The sequence below is a fragment of the Anopheles merus genome, chromosome 3R, assembly GCF_017562075.2.
Source record: "Anopheles merus strain MAF chromosome 3R, AmerM5.1, whole genome shotgun sequence".
In the NCBI taxonomy this organism is placed as follows: Eukaryota; Metazoa; Arthropoda; class Insecta; order Diptera; family Culicidae; genus Anopheles; species Anopheles merus.
Genome location: NC_054084.1, coordinates 45,280,699 through 45,300,363, shown reverse-complemented (window position 1 = coordinate 45,300,363; position 19,665 = coordinate 45,280,699). Strand labels below are relative to the sequence as shown.

The window sequence follows — 19,665 nt, the reverse complement described above, 5'->3', positions numbered from 1 at the left end:
TTAAAACTAATATCTACATTTGCTGCTACATTTGATACCATATGTGTAAGGCTTTATGAAAAAAAAACGTTAGCTTACCTTTCATTACGAGTAATCAGTGGATTTTATAATTATTCTGAAGTACGCAACCCATTGAGGTTTGCCACACCACCCATAAGCCTTGACAAAAAAAATGTTCTTTTGCTTTCATTTTGCTACAACTTGCACGGTTCCGCACTTGTCTCTATTCCCGAACAACCAACCCCATTGATGGTTTAGCGCGCTGGTAATTCACTCATTCCTGTAGACACATCCGTAATGCCACAGTTCAGCTGTGGCATCGTTGCATTATGATGAAAATTAATTAGGAAAAACCTTCATTCATCACCAACCCACCTGCCCGAGCACCTCACTCGACAGCGGTGACTGAAGAGTGGCGAGTTTTTCAAAAAAACTCATCCGCCAGTAATGCAGAATAGTACGGCGTCAGTCAGTAACGTGTCGCCGGTCCACGCTCCATTCGGCACTTTTTCCATCATGTACCTTCCTTTCACCAACTGCTGTGTTGCTACATTCAACTTGAACTCTTCGGTGCGTCCGTCCGTCCGTCGGTGAGAGCTGTCACGAGCCGCTCGAAGTCGCTCGGGAGTCACGTTTAATTCACCTACTGCGCTAGGTATTCGTGAGAATGTTTTTCTTATGCTACATTTCATTGAATTGCCACATTGAACTGTGTATAAAACAGGGGCAGGGGATGGGTGAATGACAAGGGCGCACCTGCACAAAATGGGGAACCGCTTTCCATTTCGATCCGTGCCCCTGTGTCGAATCGACATGCTGGCTGGTGAATGTGAGTGTGGTGTGAAGTGTGGTGAAGGGATAGCCTTTTTTCATTCGTCAGGCCCCGTAAAATCGTGTAATGAAGTGGTGCCTCTGGAGTGTCTTTATAGGAGCGAATGAGATTATGTCGACTTTCAACAGCCGTGTTCTGCGAGGAAATGAGTGTTGTGCAAATTTTTAACGAGGATGTATTTTCTTGTTTAAATGCAAAAAGGAAAATCAATCCACAATGTGCATGTATTTTTTTTAGAATCTCATCCTATGTATATCCAACTTTGACCTAAAATGAAACAAGGTTTATCGTATCTGTTGTAAATCTTATCATATATGTTGTTATCTTTGTATCTTTGTAGCCAATATCATTTTTTTTTTTCTTTGGCTCAACAACCGATGCCGGTCAAGGCCTGCCAACCCACTTGTGGGGTTGGCTTTCAGTGACTTATTGATTTCCCCCCATAGCAGGATAGTCAGTCCTACGTATGGCGGCACGGTCTATTTGGGGCTTGAACCCATGACGGGCATGTTGTTAAGTCGTACGAGTTGACGACTGTACCATGAGACCGGCTTAGCCAATATCATTACAACTATTTAAAATAGCAAATAGACGAGGTATTAAACGATTTTGGGATTAGAAAATTTTCCAGGATTTTTATTGCAGATCACCATCACTAGTAAAGCAACATAAAATACATGTAGTTCCAGAAATACGCAGAGCCTCTTACGTGCGGATTAGAAGATACGCAGTTTATTTGATTAAAAAATTTCTTTGAGCAAATTGTATTATTTTACACATCTTTTGTAAAATGTAGGAAAAACCCTCTCAGTCGAATTTTTAAAAAAATATTGTAAAAGGTTCAAACTCATAATCAAATAGTCAAAGTCATATCAAATAATTAATTGAGATACTCAAAGCAACCTCCTACAACAATGTTACAAGAAGCATAGCTTCAGTTTAGCTGAAATCCGTGAGATTTAACATACGTCGAAATTCGAGACATGCGGTTCCTGCAAGATCCGCATTATTAGCATGTGACAACTTGCACTTATAACTCGAATTCTACATCATTGGTTGATTGGACTACATTTCACATATGATTAAAAATGTTGATAGGGACTTTACGTACCCGGCATGAGGCCCATGATGTTGCGTTAGCCATAGCAACACTATATATTGTTTGAGATCAAGCCTTAAATTTTAATATGATAGAATACTGGCCGGTCTCGTGGTACAGCCGTCAACTTGCATGACGTAGAATAGACCGAGTCCTCATACGTAGGATTCTATCCTGCTATGGGTAATTCATAAGTCACTGAAAGCCAAACTCACTAGTCGTACAGGCAGGCCTTGATCGACAGCGGTTGTTTTCCCAAATAGAGGAAGAGGAAGAAGACTATCAATTGGATGTGTAAAATATTACCCCGTTGACTAAATTTTTGAAAACATAGATGGAAAATTGAAGCCCTATGGTACAAAGTTCAAAACGCGCAACACTCTCGTCGTGGCTTGAATCCCCATATGGGCCGTACCTATCATACTTGGCACTGACTATCCTACTATAAGTATTCAATAAGTCGCTGATAGCCTGGCCCATTAGTGGCACAGGCAGGCCATTGATCGAATACGGTTGTTGTATCAAATTTATGCCACACCAAATGTTTAATATTGTGACACTGATATGGCAGTTGAAGAATGATATTTAATTTTAAATTAATTAAACTTTTTTACTTACCCGTATGTGGACCAGCCGTATTCGCAAAAGAAAGACAATCCATGAGCCAAACAACTTTTGCCGCTTTTGTAAAGCAAAAAATATATATTTCAGTTCTGTTACATTTTACTGACCAGCATCGTTCCGACCCTCCGTTGTTCTAGCTTTCACCGTTATCCAGTGAGCGTTTGAAATTTCATTCTCTGATAACGATTTTGTCGTATTTCCGTTTTTATTATTACTGCACACAATTTTCATCTAGCTATGAAACAATACTTTGCAATGTTCTAGTGTTGATGCCTGCTAGCACGGTTAGTTTTCAAGTGTGAATTTGATTTTGTTTCATGTTGCTTAACTTATTGCATACACACGATGCACCTACGGAGTTAATACGAGTAAATTTTTGTATTCGCTTTCGCTTTAGTATATGTGCGCTGCGCCATTCATTCGTTTTATTTCATTTTATGAGTTACGGGAGGGGAAGGGAGCTCTTCTGAATGGTACTAATAAGAAACTAATCGTTTAGCCTACAATGTAAATCGGTAACCATACACCGGAATTTGGAATTTCTTCTTTTGCTGTGTTGGTTTTGTTCTTAACTTCGTTCGTTGGTTAGTTAACTCGCTGCGGTGATGAGTTGTTTCTTTGGAAAAGTTTGATTTATTGTTTGATTTTGCATGCATTGTTTTAATTTTCAAACGATTTGAACTAGTTTGCTTAATTATATTCACTGTTTTTCACTTTTGTTCGTACCGCGGGACAAAGATTTACTTAGATACGGCTTCATTTACACTTTTGCTATTTTGTTTCCGTGTTCGCTTTCCATGAAAATCTGCGCAAGGCTTCCTTCATGTCCTCCTTCTTTATTTTCCTGCGTGGTACGTTAGTGGATAAGCATTTAGATTTTGTTTTCCAATATTATACAACAATACACTTTGTCTTTGATTAACATTCATTCATCAGTATCATCTGCACAAGGCTTTTGAATGTATGTATGTATTTATGTATGCTACTTGCTTATTACATGCTGCATTCAATACAGTTTCAACTGAAATGCTGTAATGAGTAGCTTAATATTACTTTGATTGATTTACGACTACATCCAACCTCCCCCCGAAACCACGTATCGTAATTGATGTGTTTAAATTTCATCCGACCTCTACTAGCAAACAGCTTTCATTACCTGCATTTCATCAGTGGTTTATGTTAATAATACTCACTTGGTTAACATCAATATCAACAAAAGAATGCAATAATACTACCAACGAAAAAGCCACATCTTCCGTAACAGTTGAGGCAAACAACTTCAACTCTTTGCCTACCAAAGCTTCTCGAGTCACCGGTGGTACTCGTAAAACAAAACCGTAAATGGGTATGCTAGTACAGCTCCACGCGTACCGCATAAATTCGATCGTTGTACAATGATGGGAATTTATTCCCACCCTTCCCGCCCTTCCCGCCCTAGGGTGCTACAGCCCTCACCAAACAAAACAGTTGAGAAATGGGGCGATTGATCATATGATAAAAAGACAATTTCATTTGACGACTGTAAAATTTGCTGCTTTTGCCCAGCGGGGCTCCCCTGAGACTCAATAAAAGTGCAGTAACGTATGGCAAGACAAAAGTGTAGCGCAGTAATGTGGTATCGGCAACGAAATAAACAACTCCTGTCAAGAAACAACTCACTTACAGCAGAAGAAAAAGGTTACAGTTTATATTGTGCTGCGAATGCTTATGCTTGTTACAGATTTACATTACATACAGATTGTTCGGTGCTGCCAGTGTGTGTTTGTGTTGCTTCAGTAGAATAAACCTCCAGTACCTGCTGCATATTCTCTATTCCCTTTTCTAGAATAAGGCATATTTAATGTACATACTATCCAACGATTTGTGCCTGCATTTGTGTGTATTTATGTTTGTGTGGTTGGTTGATTTTTGCTTCTTTCAAACTGCACTTGCCTCTACCTTCCAGAAGCTTTCTAATGTAGCACCAATTCAAATGTTTGCTACGCACGAGCTTAAAAAGCTCATTTTGCACTCCTGTTTTACTTTGACTACGACAGCTCACTCGTATTTGAATACAAACTCACGCGTGTAAGGATACAACACAACCACGAATGCGTTTTACCAATCGTTTTTAAACTTAACTAGTGGAGTAACTTGGATAGGGGAAACGAATTGAGACCATTTTAAAACAAAAAGTGCATCAATCTTATGCAAACTGCTCTGGAATATATTTTGCAGTGTTGCTTCTAAATGGCATATTGCACGTAATACATGAGATAATGATAAAAAAACCCTCTCCACTCCTTTGCAGGGCGCAACGTAAACAACATCTTAACAAAGTCTTCTCACTGCTTAGAACGTTCAACGGAACTGTATGATGAAAGTCACCGTCACTGGTTTAACGGGAGAAATATGTGCAACATTAGCGCAAAAACGGTTGTCCATCGGATGAATGATTTTGTGGCTCCTTCAAGCGCAATGCAATAGTAATAGAAAAATACGAATATAAAATCACAATCATGATAGAAGATTGAAAAACAAAATCACAAATTTAACAATAAATGTCCATCACTTACCATTCACTTCATTCGATTCATCCACCGACCTGTCACGGTTGGGACTCGTGTCGCTGGATTTGTGCTCAGAACGATCCACCTGATTGTAGTCCGATTGGTAGCGGATGCCTATACGATTATGAGAAGATGCACGAGCAAGATAATTATTTAATTAACCATTCCTTCTACATAAGGATGCCAAAACCTACCTTTGTCAAAGTGGTTGACCGACATCGTAGACAAACCGTACGGTGATTCGTAAACACGAGTTGATGGAACGGTGGTCGTGATACTTTCTGTCGTTGATGGTGGTATCGTAGTTGGTGGGCTGGATGCTGTTGTGACAAAAGACAAGACACATATAAAGGGTGAATGTTATGTTACTCCAGTTAGTTTTCGTCGTTGCCGTTAAATTTTAAATCTAAGGCATCAATTTTTGACAGTGTATATTAATTTTTATATAAAACAGGCTTAATTTTTCTGTAAGTCAACAATGTGTATGACTCACGTATACACCTTGATAAATTCACGAGGTATTTGAGCAGATTAATGAAAAATTGTATGCTGCATCACAATAACAATTAAAGAAATAAGTAATTCCATGGTTTGTAATGAAAAAAAGAAATTCTATCAAAGTTTACACAATAGTGTATGCCATCAAATACGTATCAAATAAGCAAATGAGAATCTTTCAAAATCTGAATGACAAGGGTAATTTTTAAATTTATATTCATTGAATCACTAGTCATGTGACTAGTTTGGAAACAAACTGCCAAAATTTTTTTAAGCATAAAACAAAACTTGTGACGCGCTGTCAATCATTGGTGCCACAGTGGTAACAATTGGTGACTTAGAGGAAAAATAATCGGCTTTTTTGGTTCAAAGCTGATTCTTTCATTATTTTTTTCTATGATTGAATTTCGTATACAGTTTTGAATGTAGGAACTACTGAAAAATAAAAAAAAGATACTTTTTCTGAGTTAATACATCTTTACACTTGCTACGGATTCATTTTATTTAATTGGTAGCCATTATGATAACATAATAAAGTAATACGGCCGAAGACGTTTTTTATCAAAAATTGGAAAAACAACACGTAGAAGAACATACACGCAGCAGAGTACAGTACAGTACAGTAAAGACGTGGTATTTGCTTTACTGACAATTAAGTATACTTAAAACCCAAATCGATTCGGTTAAAAAGTTTTTATATTTCAGAAGTTTTAGTTCACTTTAATCCCTCAAGATACAGGGTTTCCCACGATTTATTGGTTGGTTCCCATCATTTTTTGGTGGGTTCCCATATTTTTTTGGTGCGTTCCCACGATTTTTTGGTCGTTTCCCAGAATTTGTTGGTCCAATTGTATTGATATCCAATCGGAAAATACCAATAAATTATGGGAACGAACCAAAAATCTATGGGATACGACCAAAAAATCGTGGGAACGCACCAAAAAATCATGGGAACTGACCAATAAATCGTGGGAAACCCTGTAAATTATGAAACAGTGTTAAAACCAGCTATAGAGCAATCCTTGCGGCATTTGATCATATCTGCGTTCTGAGCTCATAAAAATAAAAACTAAACCATAGTGTTACTGCCCCATCGCTCTAATCATGTCAATGATGCGTTGACCGATATCAAGGATTTTACTCCAACTTGTTTAAGACCCATAAATGGCTCATCTAGGAAATTGTCGGTCGGTTGTATTGATACGCGCCCTTAGATTATATCGATTGGTATTGCTAGATGCGACTTGTGAGTAAACTTTATTTTACAAGGTGATTGATATCATAAAACTGTGTGACGTTTGTTTATTGCGTGATACTCGTGTTTATGCAGAAAAAAATCCTATAGTAGTAGACACATTAGAGTAGAACTGACGTGAAATTAAGGGTTAAAATGGCTTATGCTATTTCAGTTATAATATTTTAGTTTACATTGACTGCAAGCTTTCATTTAGGGAAAATTTTGAGCATATTATATCAAAAGCAAATCGCATGCTAGGTTTTATGTTACTTGTTGCTAATAATTTCACAGACTCGTTTAGTCTGAAGGCCTTGTATTGTGCAATTGTTCTTCCAATATCACAGTTTGCTTGTATAATTTGTATAATCCATCACAACGATACATAATTGACAGAATTGAATCAATCCAGCGTAAGGTTGCCCGTTTTATGTTTTATCGTCTTCCGTAGTCACGTGTTTCTGTAAGTCCACCCTACCGTGCTAGGTGCCTTTAAATTGGACTTGAACCTCTCGAAGATAGGAGAATGGCGGCACAGTGCCTATTTTTATACAAAGCATATGGTAGGGTTTTGAGACCTAGGGCTCTTTTGAGCACGGATTTCAGTTCGACAACTTTTGGAAGTTATTATCCTTTGGTTAAAATGGTTAATTTTGATTATGCATGAGGAAATAATGTCGATTTCAGTTTAAGTTTAAATACGATGAAAGCATTTTCATCAAACAACCCCGTCATGTTTGATGGCAGCACATGTGATATATTTTTTAATCTCAATATCGCGATTTTAAGTCATGTACTGTTCTTTTCGCAAGCAGTCTTGATATATAAAGGATAAATGTGATATTGGTATTTAAGCCTAAGAAAGCTGGTTGACTGTAATGAATAGATAAATAATAAATAATAGATATGTACTACTTTTCAACAGTTCAGCACATTTGTGTTCATTAAACACTCGTCAAAAATATCAATTTGTAAGATTTTTTTGTAATAAGAAGAATTTCATATCTATATCAAGTTTTATAAATTTTGAAAAAAAAAACAGTAAAATTTGCTTCAAACAGGATCAACGCAAGAGCGATAAAAAAGGCTACCAAGGTCACAACACTGCACCAGCAGGAACTGTTTGTTAAAAATACACACACCCACACGCACACACCATTCTAACGCTAAAGCTTCATCACGGATAGCAAACAGATCTTCGTCAACGAGCACGTTTCAAAGCGAAGTTCTGCCAACTCTGTCAACCAGTGCGAACCGAAGCGACGACAAGACGTGCAAATGAAATCTAGAACAGATAGAAAGCAGTTCCCTTACTCAAACATGTTTCCAGCTTCTTTGTACTCCCCCTTCTCCTTCCCTCTCACCCCATCAACGCCCACAATATTGCGCATAAACCCGTCCAGGCGACAACGGAATCGACTGTCGTCCTCACGTCAACAATCCTTGGCTTGTTGGCGTTGAGCTCTTCATTGTATTGTTGGTACAGAAGTTTCTGTGAAAACCGCTAGAAGCTGACTACACCGACGGTGGCCAGATGAAGCAAGTGGCAAATTACACACTCGAAATTTACACACACACACTCACTCACAACGTGTTGTGCTGTGGACAATAACACTCAAGCGAACCAACAGGAGAGCTAGGCAGTCCTTGCTGGATGCACTCTACACAATGTACCTTGGTTACAGCTAAGTTTGAGAAATGTGCAACAGGTTGCATTGTAATTGTAACTATGAGGTTATTGACAGTTAGAATCATGTATAGTTTACAAATGAAAGGAAATGCTTTTTTGCAGTTCTATCCGTATCTGAAGTTAACAAATATGTTGTTCTAAATCTAAATAAGCATACAAATTCGTTCGTACTTACAGTACAATCTGATGCTGCCATCCGTTTCTCCACGAGGGTTTTTGGCGATGCATTTATAGATGCCATAGTCACTGTGCTGCACTTCCCCTATGTGTAATCGCATCACCGATTTATATGAAGGATTACCAGGAATAGTTTCAGTTCTGTAAGTGTCATGTAATCAAAAGTTTTATAATACAGCTCAGTGGAAACATAGCATGGAATCCCATGATTTAAATAGTTTATCATTATCACTTACTTGTACTTCTGTGAGTCGTGTATCATTTGATCGTTTTCTCGCGTCCAGTAATTAAGTGAGGTAGGATGGGCTTCTATATTACATTCTAATGTCACGTTGTATCCAACCGGGATCCCAACCAGTTGATGAGGTATCCAGAGCATTGGTGGAACTAAATAAAAATGGAGAAATTGTCAAACTTATCAACTACACTACTATTAAATTTTAGATACATTTCCCCTTAAAATGACCGTCTACTCTTAGCATACTCCAAGGAGGAGTTTAACATTGCTGTACCATATACTCACAATCAACACTGACTTTAATACGCTTCGAAACGCTTGGCGGGACACCATTCGTTGCTATGCACAGGTACGCTCCCATATCGTACCGTGACACACGTGACAGCGTAAGTACATCTCCTTCCCATTCGAGAACTACTGGAATAGGTGGACATTCACGGGCACGAGAACATTAGAACAAAAAGAAACAAAAAGTTCATAAGTTAAATACAATGTTTACAGGTATGACAACATACAGCCAAACGAAAGTTTTGCAACTAAGCTTACCACTGTTATTCCGAGTGATGGCAATTTTGGTGTTGTCATCACGCTTCCACTTTATTGATGGCGGTGGACTTCCGGTTGCTTTGCAGCGTAACGTAACGTTGGCACCTTCACGCACGATCACGTCGCTGGACGAAACCGAGTCATCGATATTTGGAGGCACTGCAGGTGAAAACCAAACAAACAAAACAAAAATCAGTTCAAGTACGACGGAGTGTTGGCTACGGGTAAAAGTTCCTTCCAGATATAGGTGGTCAAAAATCGAAAACGTGTGGTTTTCAAATTAAAAACTTTCCAGGCGAGCTGAGCGCATCAGTCATGCTTACTTCCAGAAGAATCTATCCACCAACATCGAAGGGCATTCGGGGTAAGATTTTCTGACAGACGTGAAATCTCTTAAATCGTTCAATTACTTCCCAAAGCCTTTTCATTCTGTGAACTTTCCGGTCGGGGCAAACCATGCCGTGCCGTACACCAAACACTAACTGAGGTGTGAAGTTATCAAAAAAGGAAGTTATCTTTCAGATTTCTTCCTACTCCGCAAGCTATGCGTTCTCCTTTCTACTTGCTCATGCTATCCATCGTACGAACGGAGTAAAAATCATATGAACCATGTCGCCGGCAATATCGATCTCATAAATAATGCAAATGATCTCAAATCACTTTTTTCCTCGTGATTGCGACCGGACTAAACATCCACCGCAGAAGTTTAAAGAGAGGAAGCCGATGATAATCGGAAAATTTGGTCGGTCGGAACCATAAAGTACGCACCACGCTCAGGAATCGGACGGGGAACAATTTCGGGAAGGGAAATTGAAAGTTTTGCACAAGAAAGTAGAAAACATGCAGTGCTTCGACGGGGTGGGGTATTTTTTTTTACTTTTGACTTCTTTTTGCATTTCCCCTACCATTCGACCGACGAGTGCATTATGGTTATTCAAATTGTGGGTTTGATTTCTGTGGATATGACATTTAATTTAAGGCAAAAAAGTCGTCAATTTTTCACTTCAGTAAAAGTGAGGCAAAAACTTTTGGCGTGATTTTCTTCCTTTTTGTAGCTGTACTGTGACTGAGGGAAGTGGCAACACACATTTCGTAGAGGTACATTTTTGATCATGAACTTAGAAATTGAAATTAGTAGCGTGACTTTGTAGGATGGGCATCGTATAGCTATTTTAATTTTCCTTCTAATCCAACATCACATAAGCAAGAGATTTATGTCAGTATGTAAAACTAAAGCAATTTAATTGATTTCGTGCATTATAAATCAATAAAAACTAAATGATACATTCCAAACCTAGCATATGATAGGGTTAATGTACTAATATTCTTCTTCTTCTTTCGGCTCAACAACCGTTGTCGGTCAAGGCCTGCCTGTACCACTTATGGGGTTAGCTTTCAATGACTTTTAGATTACCCCCCCCCCCCCCGCCCCATAGCAGAATAGTCTGTCCTACGTATGGCAGCACGGTCCAGTTGGGGCTTGAACCCATGACGGGCATGTTGTTAAGTTATACGAGTTGACGACTGCACCATAAGACCGATGCTAACGATATAATTCAATAAATTTGAAGTGTTAAGAAGATAAAAATATGAATAATTGAAATATTCCTAAACTTAACCATTAATTACAACTAAGTCACGATTTTTTGAATATTTTTCTGAATGCGTTGTTGCACCCTTCATCATTTATGTATTTGTAAATTTTAAATTAAAAATTTGTCCACGAATTAGGCTAAACGAATGTCTTATAATTAATTATCCTTATCAAACCTAGCGAAAACATTACAGACCAACCACTTACAAGTGAACAGAAATGCTAATACAGTCTGGGATTCGGTTCAAAGACAAAGAATTAAAACATTGTAATGATGCTTCAATAGCGGATGAGGTTACGAAACTATACAGATGAAATGTTATAGTCAAACCTATCAGAGACTTTATTAAAGCTTCTAAAAACTCTCACCAATGGATCATTTTGACCATAACTAGCTACACTCGTCGAAATAGATAAAGGAGTATGGTATAGTTCACATAGTTAACCTAAAAAACTGTGTATAATTGGAATGAAGCTAAGTTTTAAAGTAAAGCGAAATTTGCTATTATAATATAGAATTTTTAATGTGATGTAGAAGTTTATATAATAAATTTTATTCAAATGGCACATATGTATAATTTTGATAGATAATAATATTGAATATGGCACTGCACAATGACTGTAGATCGGTAGTCTCCATACTGACACAAATAACTTGATTGATTTTATTTTTGTATTTAATTTATTTCAGTACACTTACAGCACTATTGATACATTTACCCAATATCAAGTCGCATCGAAAGACCGAACAACTTTCTTATTCCATGTTCGTTTTAATCTAGAACTAAGGAAATTATAATAAAATTAGTTCTTACCACAAAAAACACAAGCAAACATTGCCGACAATGAGATGCAATGGTGCTGGCGGAAATATTTGTTCGCTCCAAACGTGGCAATTATTGATTAAAACCTAGTCCAACCTCCTGGGCCCCAAACAGAAACGTAGGTTTGTAGGATCTCTAGTCCACGCAATGAACATTTGTCAAGAAATGGGCTACCAGAGGGGAGGACAGGAAGCGAAGGAAAAGCAAATGGATGATAGTGAGATGAAATACAGCTTCTGCAATATGCAAGGAATTGTTTGCAGCATCTTTTCGCTGTGGAATTAATGCTTGAGCGAGAAATATAGGGCACAACTTCTTAAAGCACGAAATTAAAGGTGTGGAACTTTTTAGGAGTTGTGCCTGTTAGTCGGATATCGTATGCTAAGAAACATATCACATTTTGCAACAATCTGTACATTTTGATAGTTATTGTATATCGAGCAAAGGATTCTTAACCAATATTTTGGTTTTATTAGTGTAAACTAATATAAAACGTAATGATCATTATTTCCTATCATTAATGAAAGTCCCTATGACACTGGCAAATTCACCAAGCTAAAACTATTTCCGCACAAGGGAAATAACACTCTACACACGGTCGGATAGGAACATTTGACATTCCCCATCATCTTTCAGCTGAAATTTGAAAAGCATTCATACGAAGTGAAATTTTATTACGGATTGAGCAGCATCGCACGTCAGCTTAATCACTGTCGTTTCACGATTGACTCGTCGAGACGGCCTTCCCGTATTGTAATTGAATTAACGTACTGATAAATCGACAGTAAATGACGAATATGATAGGTACCGCTCCAGTCTCTCAACCCATTCGCTCGTGCGGTAGCACCATGTAGCACGCGTGGCGAACACAATATTACATTATGCCAGGCGTCGACTATTAAATCATCTTTCCGTCACTATCGTTACCGAATATGTTCCCATACACCCGACCATCGCAATATTTCGATCAACCACTCTTTTGACTACTAATGACAGAAAGGGGACCTATACGTTATGCAATTGTCCCCCCCCCCTCCTCTCATTCCGCTTGCAGACTACACCCCAGACCAAATGAGGAGAAAAACAGACCGACCGATCTATGCAACAGGCTACAACAGGCGATGGGATGCGTAAATATGACGCGTGATGAATAGACGATGTGTCGCTCGAAGGCAATTAAGTCGGCCCGAAAGCAACACATCCATCGGCCATCCATGAGTCTCGGATGCAGTCCAGTGTGATCGATTTGTATGCAACAAGTCACAGTCGTTGTAATTATGCCTTTTCCGGCAATGTTCATGTGGGTGATGTTGGGGAAAACTGTGGTTAAATGGTGGCTGTCGCATGTTTCCCATTCGCCACCGAGGCAAACGTTTCCAAAACTAGAGGCGGCTTTTTGTGTGGCTAACAAGATATGATATAATTAATAGGTGTAGCATTTCAATTTTATTCGTCAAAATGATACCCTAACTTAATGGGAAATAATCCAAAAGTAATTGAATCATTTTTCAATGGCACAAGCAACGATTTGTATCATTTCACCATATTTTTTCAACTAAAAAGAACTGTACAGAAGTAAAAAAATATCTCCCCATATTGAACACATTGCATCGGTTAATCTTGCTTTCAACGAATTTATCGAAAGTTGATGTTGGAAAGAAATAATTACAACCAAATGAACATCATATGGTACAACCGTTTGAGAAAAAAAACCTATTTTCAATCAAAATGTCATTAATACTGTTCACACAAAAAAGTTGACACCTTACCCACAACATGAAGATAACCGAACTGCGTTTTTGCCGTCACCGTATTTATTTGACACATGTATCGGCCCTTGTCCTCCTCCTGCACGTTGGTGATGTGCAGGAACCACGTTTTGTGCTTGTCGTGCTTGTCGTGGGTAACGCTGATGCGCGGATTTCGCGTGATGACGTGATTATGCACCGTCAGTATAGCCGACTGTTCGAAGTGCATCCATGCTACCTGTAAAAGGAAACAAAAAGGAAAAGGGCCAACGATTTTAATTTTATTATTGTGTTTTGAACGAGAACCGAAACGGTGTGTACAATTGATAATAAATTGGAGTGATTTTGTGGGACACTTTTCGTAGATGACACGTAAATTAATGACCGGAAGCGCATTGTATAAATGGATCCTTTTCTCCCCCGGAACATTGCGTATATTGGCTAATGTTTATCGTAAACAATGGACGTAGCAAACATAAATTTTCCTTCTCTTTAGCAGCCCATCTAACTCTACCGAAAAGAAAGGAAAAACGGCAAAAGGTCGATGCTCGATGCGGAGCTGTTGGGTCACCAAAGATATAGCCGTCGACAAAACCCTTGCTACGTTTTATCCTGTCTGAGGCACACCAACCCAAAATGATCAAGTGTAAAACGGTTTTCATGCGGACGAAAATGGTGGATTCCTTCTGCTGCTAGCGAAGAACCGTCCAAGTTTTATGGCCAGTTGGACAATGCCAGATTACCCGTAGCTAGCCAGCACTGGTGCTACCACACACTAGTCCAGCCTCATTTGGCGATAAAAGATCACTGCAGCGGGATTGTCGTTATGGCAAAATTAGCTCATTCAAAGGGCCTATAAGCAGAGTGGGAAAATGTTCTTTTAATTGAATACGCTGGACCTGTGTTTCTGGAGCTGGCTTGGAACATCGAAGTATGTGACACAGCTCTGGGGATGGCTCAACATATGTTAGACTTGGCCCATGATCACATACACCGGATAGCTGCATTTCAACGTCGGCCTCGAAAAGAAGGCCTAAAATGGTGTAATTTAAATAAAACAAACATTACCGGTGCACTTTTGGGACTGGGCGCGAGCCAACTAACTTCCCACATGACTTGTCACGAAACGTAGTTGACAAAAAGTATGTACAGTAGTTTTCCCACAAAAAAATAACATTGCTTTGGCGTACAAAAAGAAACAAAGCATTTCAAACACATTAAAGCAAAAGTTTATTTTACCATTTCTCTAGACAAATATTTAAAAAAAAAAATTGTTTTTACATGCAACTCTACACCATAAACTAAACTTGTTCGGTGGGAAGATTACGGCATATTTCTGATTAGTAAAAAAATATCCGTGCTCGTGCATACAAGTGTCCACCCATCGGCACATAAAAATTATGCACAACAATGCTCCGTACGATCCTGACGACAGTGATAATCGTGCTACTTCTAAGCAAACGAACCTCGTTTAACGATCAAATGAATTTACTGGTTTTAAAAATGTCACTCCGTTCACTGTAACCGTTTCAGTAAACGGTCGGAAGCATAACAGGCAAAGAGGGGTGGAATAGCTTTTCACGCCTCCATAATTAATATACGGGGAGAGCTTTAAAATTAAACTAATTTCAAACTGAGTCAACAAAACAGCCATCGTCATTTTCTTCCCATTATCGCTATTGTGTCGACCTTTATTGTTTACATCGGTAGTGCCAAAACTCGGGCTGGGGAGCGGTCGCCGTCTGTGGTGGCAGATGATGGAGGCCGAATGGCTTCCGATGTGCTAAGCTTCTTTTATGGTCGCCCCCAAAGCCATCGACAAGCATGATGGTCGGTTTTTGAAAACGGTAAACCATGAACCTTTGCCAGAGCAGCTACCCTCAGTTTTTCGTCCTTGTTTTTTTTACTCCTCTCTGACTCTCCTTTCTAATCGTGATTGTTTCCCTGCTGCACGAAGCGTTTAACGAGGAGCATGGTGCCAAGTAAATGTGACACCCCGAGGGAGAGAATGCCATCCCGTGGACAGTGGGAAAACCATTCAATTTGGTGCTCAAAATGTTGGGAAAAGTTAAAACTAGTATTGAGATTAACTAGTGTAAAACGATGTGATAGAAATTTATTTATTATGAGTAATTTTTAAACATATTTTATTCATTATTGAGGTTGTTTAAAACAACACAAAAATTCTTTAAACCCTTCTTCGACGACCAATTTGAGGCTTTTCTGGTGCAGTGAAAGTGGAGACACTAACAGTCCAATGTTCGAATACAGGCATTGCATGAGTATCATGAGAAACATGCCTTATCATTTAATCAGTACTCAGTTTCTCGTAATTTCATCACGGTTTTTTCGTTACTCTATTCTTTCAAGTTTGGTTTTTAGTTAGTTATGAAAGGTGAGATTTTACTCGTAAAGTATATGAATTGTGTTTAGCCGTGATTTAAAAACTTCGTAATCAATAATATCAATAGCAGCAATAGTTGTTACAGATAAATAGAATAAAAATGATTCTTATAAATAAATAAAATAATATCTTCAATTCATCATACTAAAACATTTATAACGACAGCAACAAAAATCGATTTGTTGTCAATAATAAATATTATTGAGTTAAGTAAAACAAACTGTATGTTTTACTTTACAAACATCATCAAGATGAGAGCAAAATTATTATTATTATTTAATGGCTATGATAGTCTTGTTTAATGTTTAGAATTACCTGTTATTATTAAGAATTAATTGGTAAGCCGTTGCTACTGAATCTCACTATATATAAAATCGAAAATCGCACAATGACGTGAGATTTACATTCAGTGAGAGAGAGAGAGAGAAAGAAAGCGGTGAGAGCAGAGCTCTCTTAGCAACGCGCGTTGCTACGAAAGGACTTGCTCCAGGACTACGGGGGGACGGTCCATGGGCTTGAACCCATGACGGGCATGTTATTGAGTCGTTCGAGTTGACGACTGTACCATGGGACCGCCCCAAATCAACTACTCCCTCAAATCTACTACTCCGCCATATTGGCTGAGTCGGGACAAGGAAAACGCATGACAATAAGAGGCAGATGTAACCGAGAGACCCTAAGCGGCCATATGCTAAAAATCCTTGCTGAAATTCCGAGCAAGAAAGCGGCGGATGTTGATGGCTTGAAAGTTAAAATTGAATTTGTAACGATTTGCTCGCGGGCGGGAAGAACTACTTATTTCAGGATGTCCTTCCGGAACAAAGCATTAAAGGGAGAGATGGTTCATTGCGCAACATGTCTACAACATACTGCGCGTTAGGTGAGACAACCGTGCGCACTTCATTCAGCCGGATCAGCATCAACTGCAGAATGATCCACAATGAAGCAATAGTTACTGTAGCGTGCCCAAGAGGGCTGAAAAGATTCTGACTGTATCTATCAAGAGTGATGGCTATATCTACCATGTGATCCTATCACCGTACTATGGTGTTGATTAAGAACAACCACGTTATCTTTAAGGACACGTCACAGAAGCAAAATCTGAAAAATGTGGGTCGGGAAGAGTAAATAAAGTAGTTTGCACGTAAACGCTAATTTAGTTAATTGATCAAGAAAGGCTATAACAGTGTTGAACCATTCTCTTCTATAACAGTATAGATCGGAATATTGGTACTACACATTTGGAATGGTTATATGAGGGTATATGTTCACTATTGAAATTTGATAATTGGCGCAACAATAACAATTGTCTCATACACAAATACCAATTCCATTCAATACTTCAAAACAAGTTTCAGAATAATAAAATAAAATTTTTGACGGCGTTTTTGGAAACCTTTTTGAAATTTAAGACCGGGAAAATTTATATTGAAAATGTTCTAATCATCTATTACTTATTACCTAACGTATGAAACATAAGTCGAAAAAAAGAGTAGACATGGAATTCGAACCATGTGCGCTATCATATTTTTATATTTCAATCTTACATTTATGGGCACAAAGAACACAAAATGGATTAAGGCAGAAGTGAGCATTTCAAAAATCGTATGTTATACGTACGTAATTGGGATTGGATCTAAACATGTTGTATATGTATTAGCGGCACCATAATTTTTTAATCCACTGCACATCAATACGTTATTCAATGAACACGTTGTTGAATGAACACGTACTACTAAAAAATAATAATAAAAAACTGTACATTTGTGTCAACAGAGGCATGGAACGTATCAGTTTGAAAATTACAAAATTGCGTTACTTGGCTCAAAAGTAGCCTCATCGATATTTAACGGTTCTGCAAAGTACAGTAAGAACTGTCCAGAATGTTACAAGGTTAACACATTTGTCACCACAAATGCATTATCGCATAAGAACAAATAGGAGTTATGGTTGTTGCAACGTGTAGAGTTTGAAAATAATTCAAACTTTGAGGACATCCGGTAGATTTTACCGGGCCTTAACTAGTAATAATTAAAATATCATAATATTTTATATTTGTCATTTCATGTTGGCTAGCGTGCATAATGAAGAAAAAAACTGGGCGAAAAATATGAATACGGAGATGCAATCAATATAACGATGCCCAAACCAATCCCAAACTACCAACAATATTTAATCTATCTTGACATAAGAGCGCACACAACGATATCTACATTAACAGCAAAACTATTTCCTAACAGTTCTGAATCGTTTCTACGCTGACCATACATTATTTATGTCGAGTGTTCTCCACAGCAAACTGGCCCATCGTGTTACACCGCCCAGATCGAAGGGCAAAACGAATTGAGCCATTGAAGAGGTCGATCGAGCCGTGATTGTGTGAAAATTCCTATCCCCTGAACCTATGCCTTTTTTCTCCTTTACCCGATCGCCAAAACCATCGCGCCTCGCAAAACTTCCTTATCTACTAATCTTCCCGAAACAGTGGCGACACGTATACGGCCACAGGCGTACGCCGTCTCGACCGTTTTGTGCATTTCGAATGTGGCAGAGAACTTCCCCATTCAGCAAAAGTAAAATCAAACTGGCCAAACAAGTTAAACTTAGCGTCCTGCTTGGTGTGGTTTTTGAAACAAGTTCAGCTATTTGAAGCGCTCCCAATACCGTTTCGTTCGTTTTGCTCATTTTTAGTCTACAGTCATGCGTCCAGTCTCGGTCCTGGAGGAATCTGTGAAAATCCATTACATCAGTCTAGCCGAAAAGTGTGCAGCAAAAATTTCGTAAACAAACCTATAAATCGTCTCGTCTGCTGATGGAGGAGGTACTACATCGAGGAGCGGGAGGAGTTTATTCGGGAACGCGGAAATCAGGACAACCAACACCAACACCGTCGACAATCGAGATTTCAACTGTGTTTGGAATCGCACTGAAGCTGGCAACGAAGCTTTGTACAGGATAAATGAAAGAAAAACGAGAGCGATATCTTCTTTTCGTTGGTAAAAGCAAGAGCATGTCGAAATGGAGGTCACAACAGAGATTCACCTGGCGATAGAAGAATGGAAAGACGTTATCTCGCCAACAGAATTGAGGTCAGTTATGCATCGATCGAGAGACGAAGGAAAAATTAGGCTGTAATTACTTTTTATGGTAAATAACAAAGCCCGAACAAATTAATTTAAAAATAAAATAAACCCAAACACAAACAAATAAAACAGATCTGAACTATACACTGCGCATTAAATATTTCTGCTATGGTAAGGGAAAGTATAGATAAAAGTTAATTTTAAAGTCTAACATTGCATCTAACATACCTTGTAGGATCCCAGATTTTTCACCGAACAAGCCAATTTTACGTTCCGTCCTGCTGGCACGGTTATGTTTTCTATAACATCTGTAAACTCCGGATCTTCCAACACCGCTAGAAAAACACAGGAAAAACAGAATTGATCATTAAGCGCTCTACTTTCCATATAGCTACAGCTCACGACATAACTCAGAGAACATAAATGAGCCTGTAAATGAAAGTCGATCATTTTGACATGCTTGGTGATGATGTATGTCAAACGCTGCAACCAAACTGTCTGGAGAATGAGGTTCCGGAAGTAAAA

The 19,665-nt window shown here is 38.5% G+C and overlaps 1 protein-coding gene across 2 annotated transcripts in view; it reads right to left on the bottom strand.

Annotated features, from left to right (window-relative positions):
- Nucleotides 1-2,891: 2,891 nt before the first annotated feature.
- LOC121597118 (lachesin-like) overlaps nt 2,892-19,665 on the bottom strand; it is a 58,900-nt gene continuing 42,126 nt past the window's right edge. The window contains exons 2-10 of one of the 2 annotated variants that reach the window (XM_041922657.1): nt 19,369-19,475; nt 13,675-13,891; nt 9,488-9,646; nt 9,227-9,355; nt 8,940-9,090; nt 8,702-8,844; nt 5,299-5,424; nt 5,111-5,218; nt 2,892-5,001 (exon numbers count right to left, since the gene is read on the bottom strand). In XM_041922657.1, the coding sequence (XP_041778591.1) occupies nt 4,925-5,001; nt 5,111-5,218; nt 5,299-5,424; nt 8,702-8,844; nt 8,940-9,090; nt 9,227-9,355; nt 9,488-9,646; nt 13,675-13,891; nt 19,369-19,475 (1,217 nt within the window). In that variant the 3' untranslated portion in view covers nt 2,892-4,924. Of the gene's footprint in view, nt 5,002-5,110; nt 5,219-5,298; nt 5,425-8,701; nt 8,845-8,939; nt 9,091-9,226; nt 9,359-9,487; nt 9,647-13,674; nt 13,892-19,368; nt 19,476-19,665 lie in introns of both variants that reach the window. The other variant, XM_041922656.1, reaches the window with a different exon arrangement.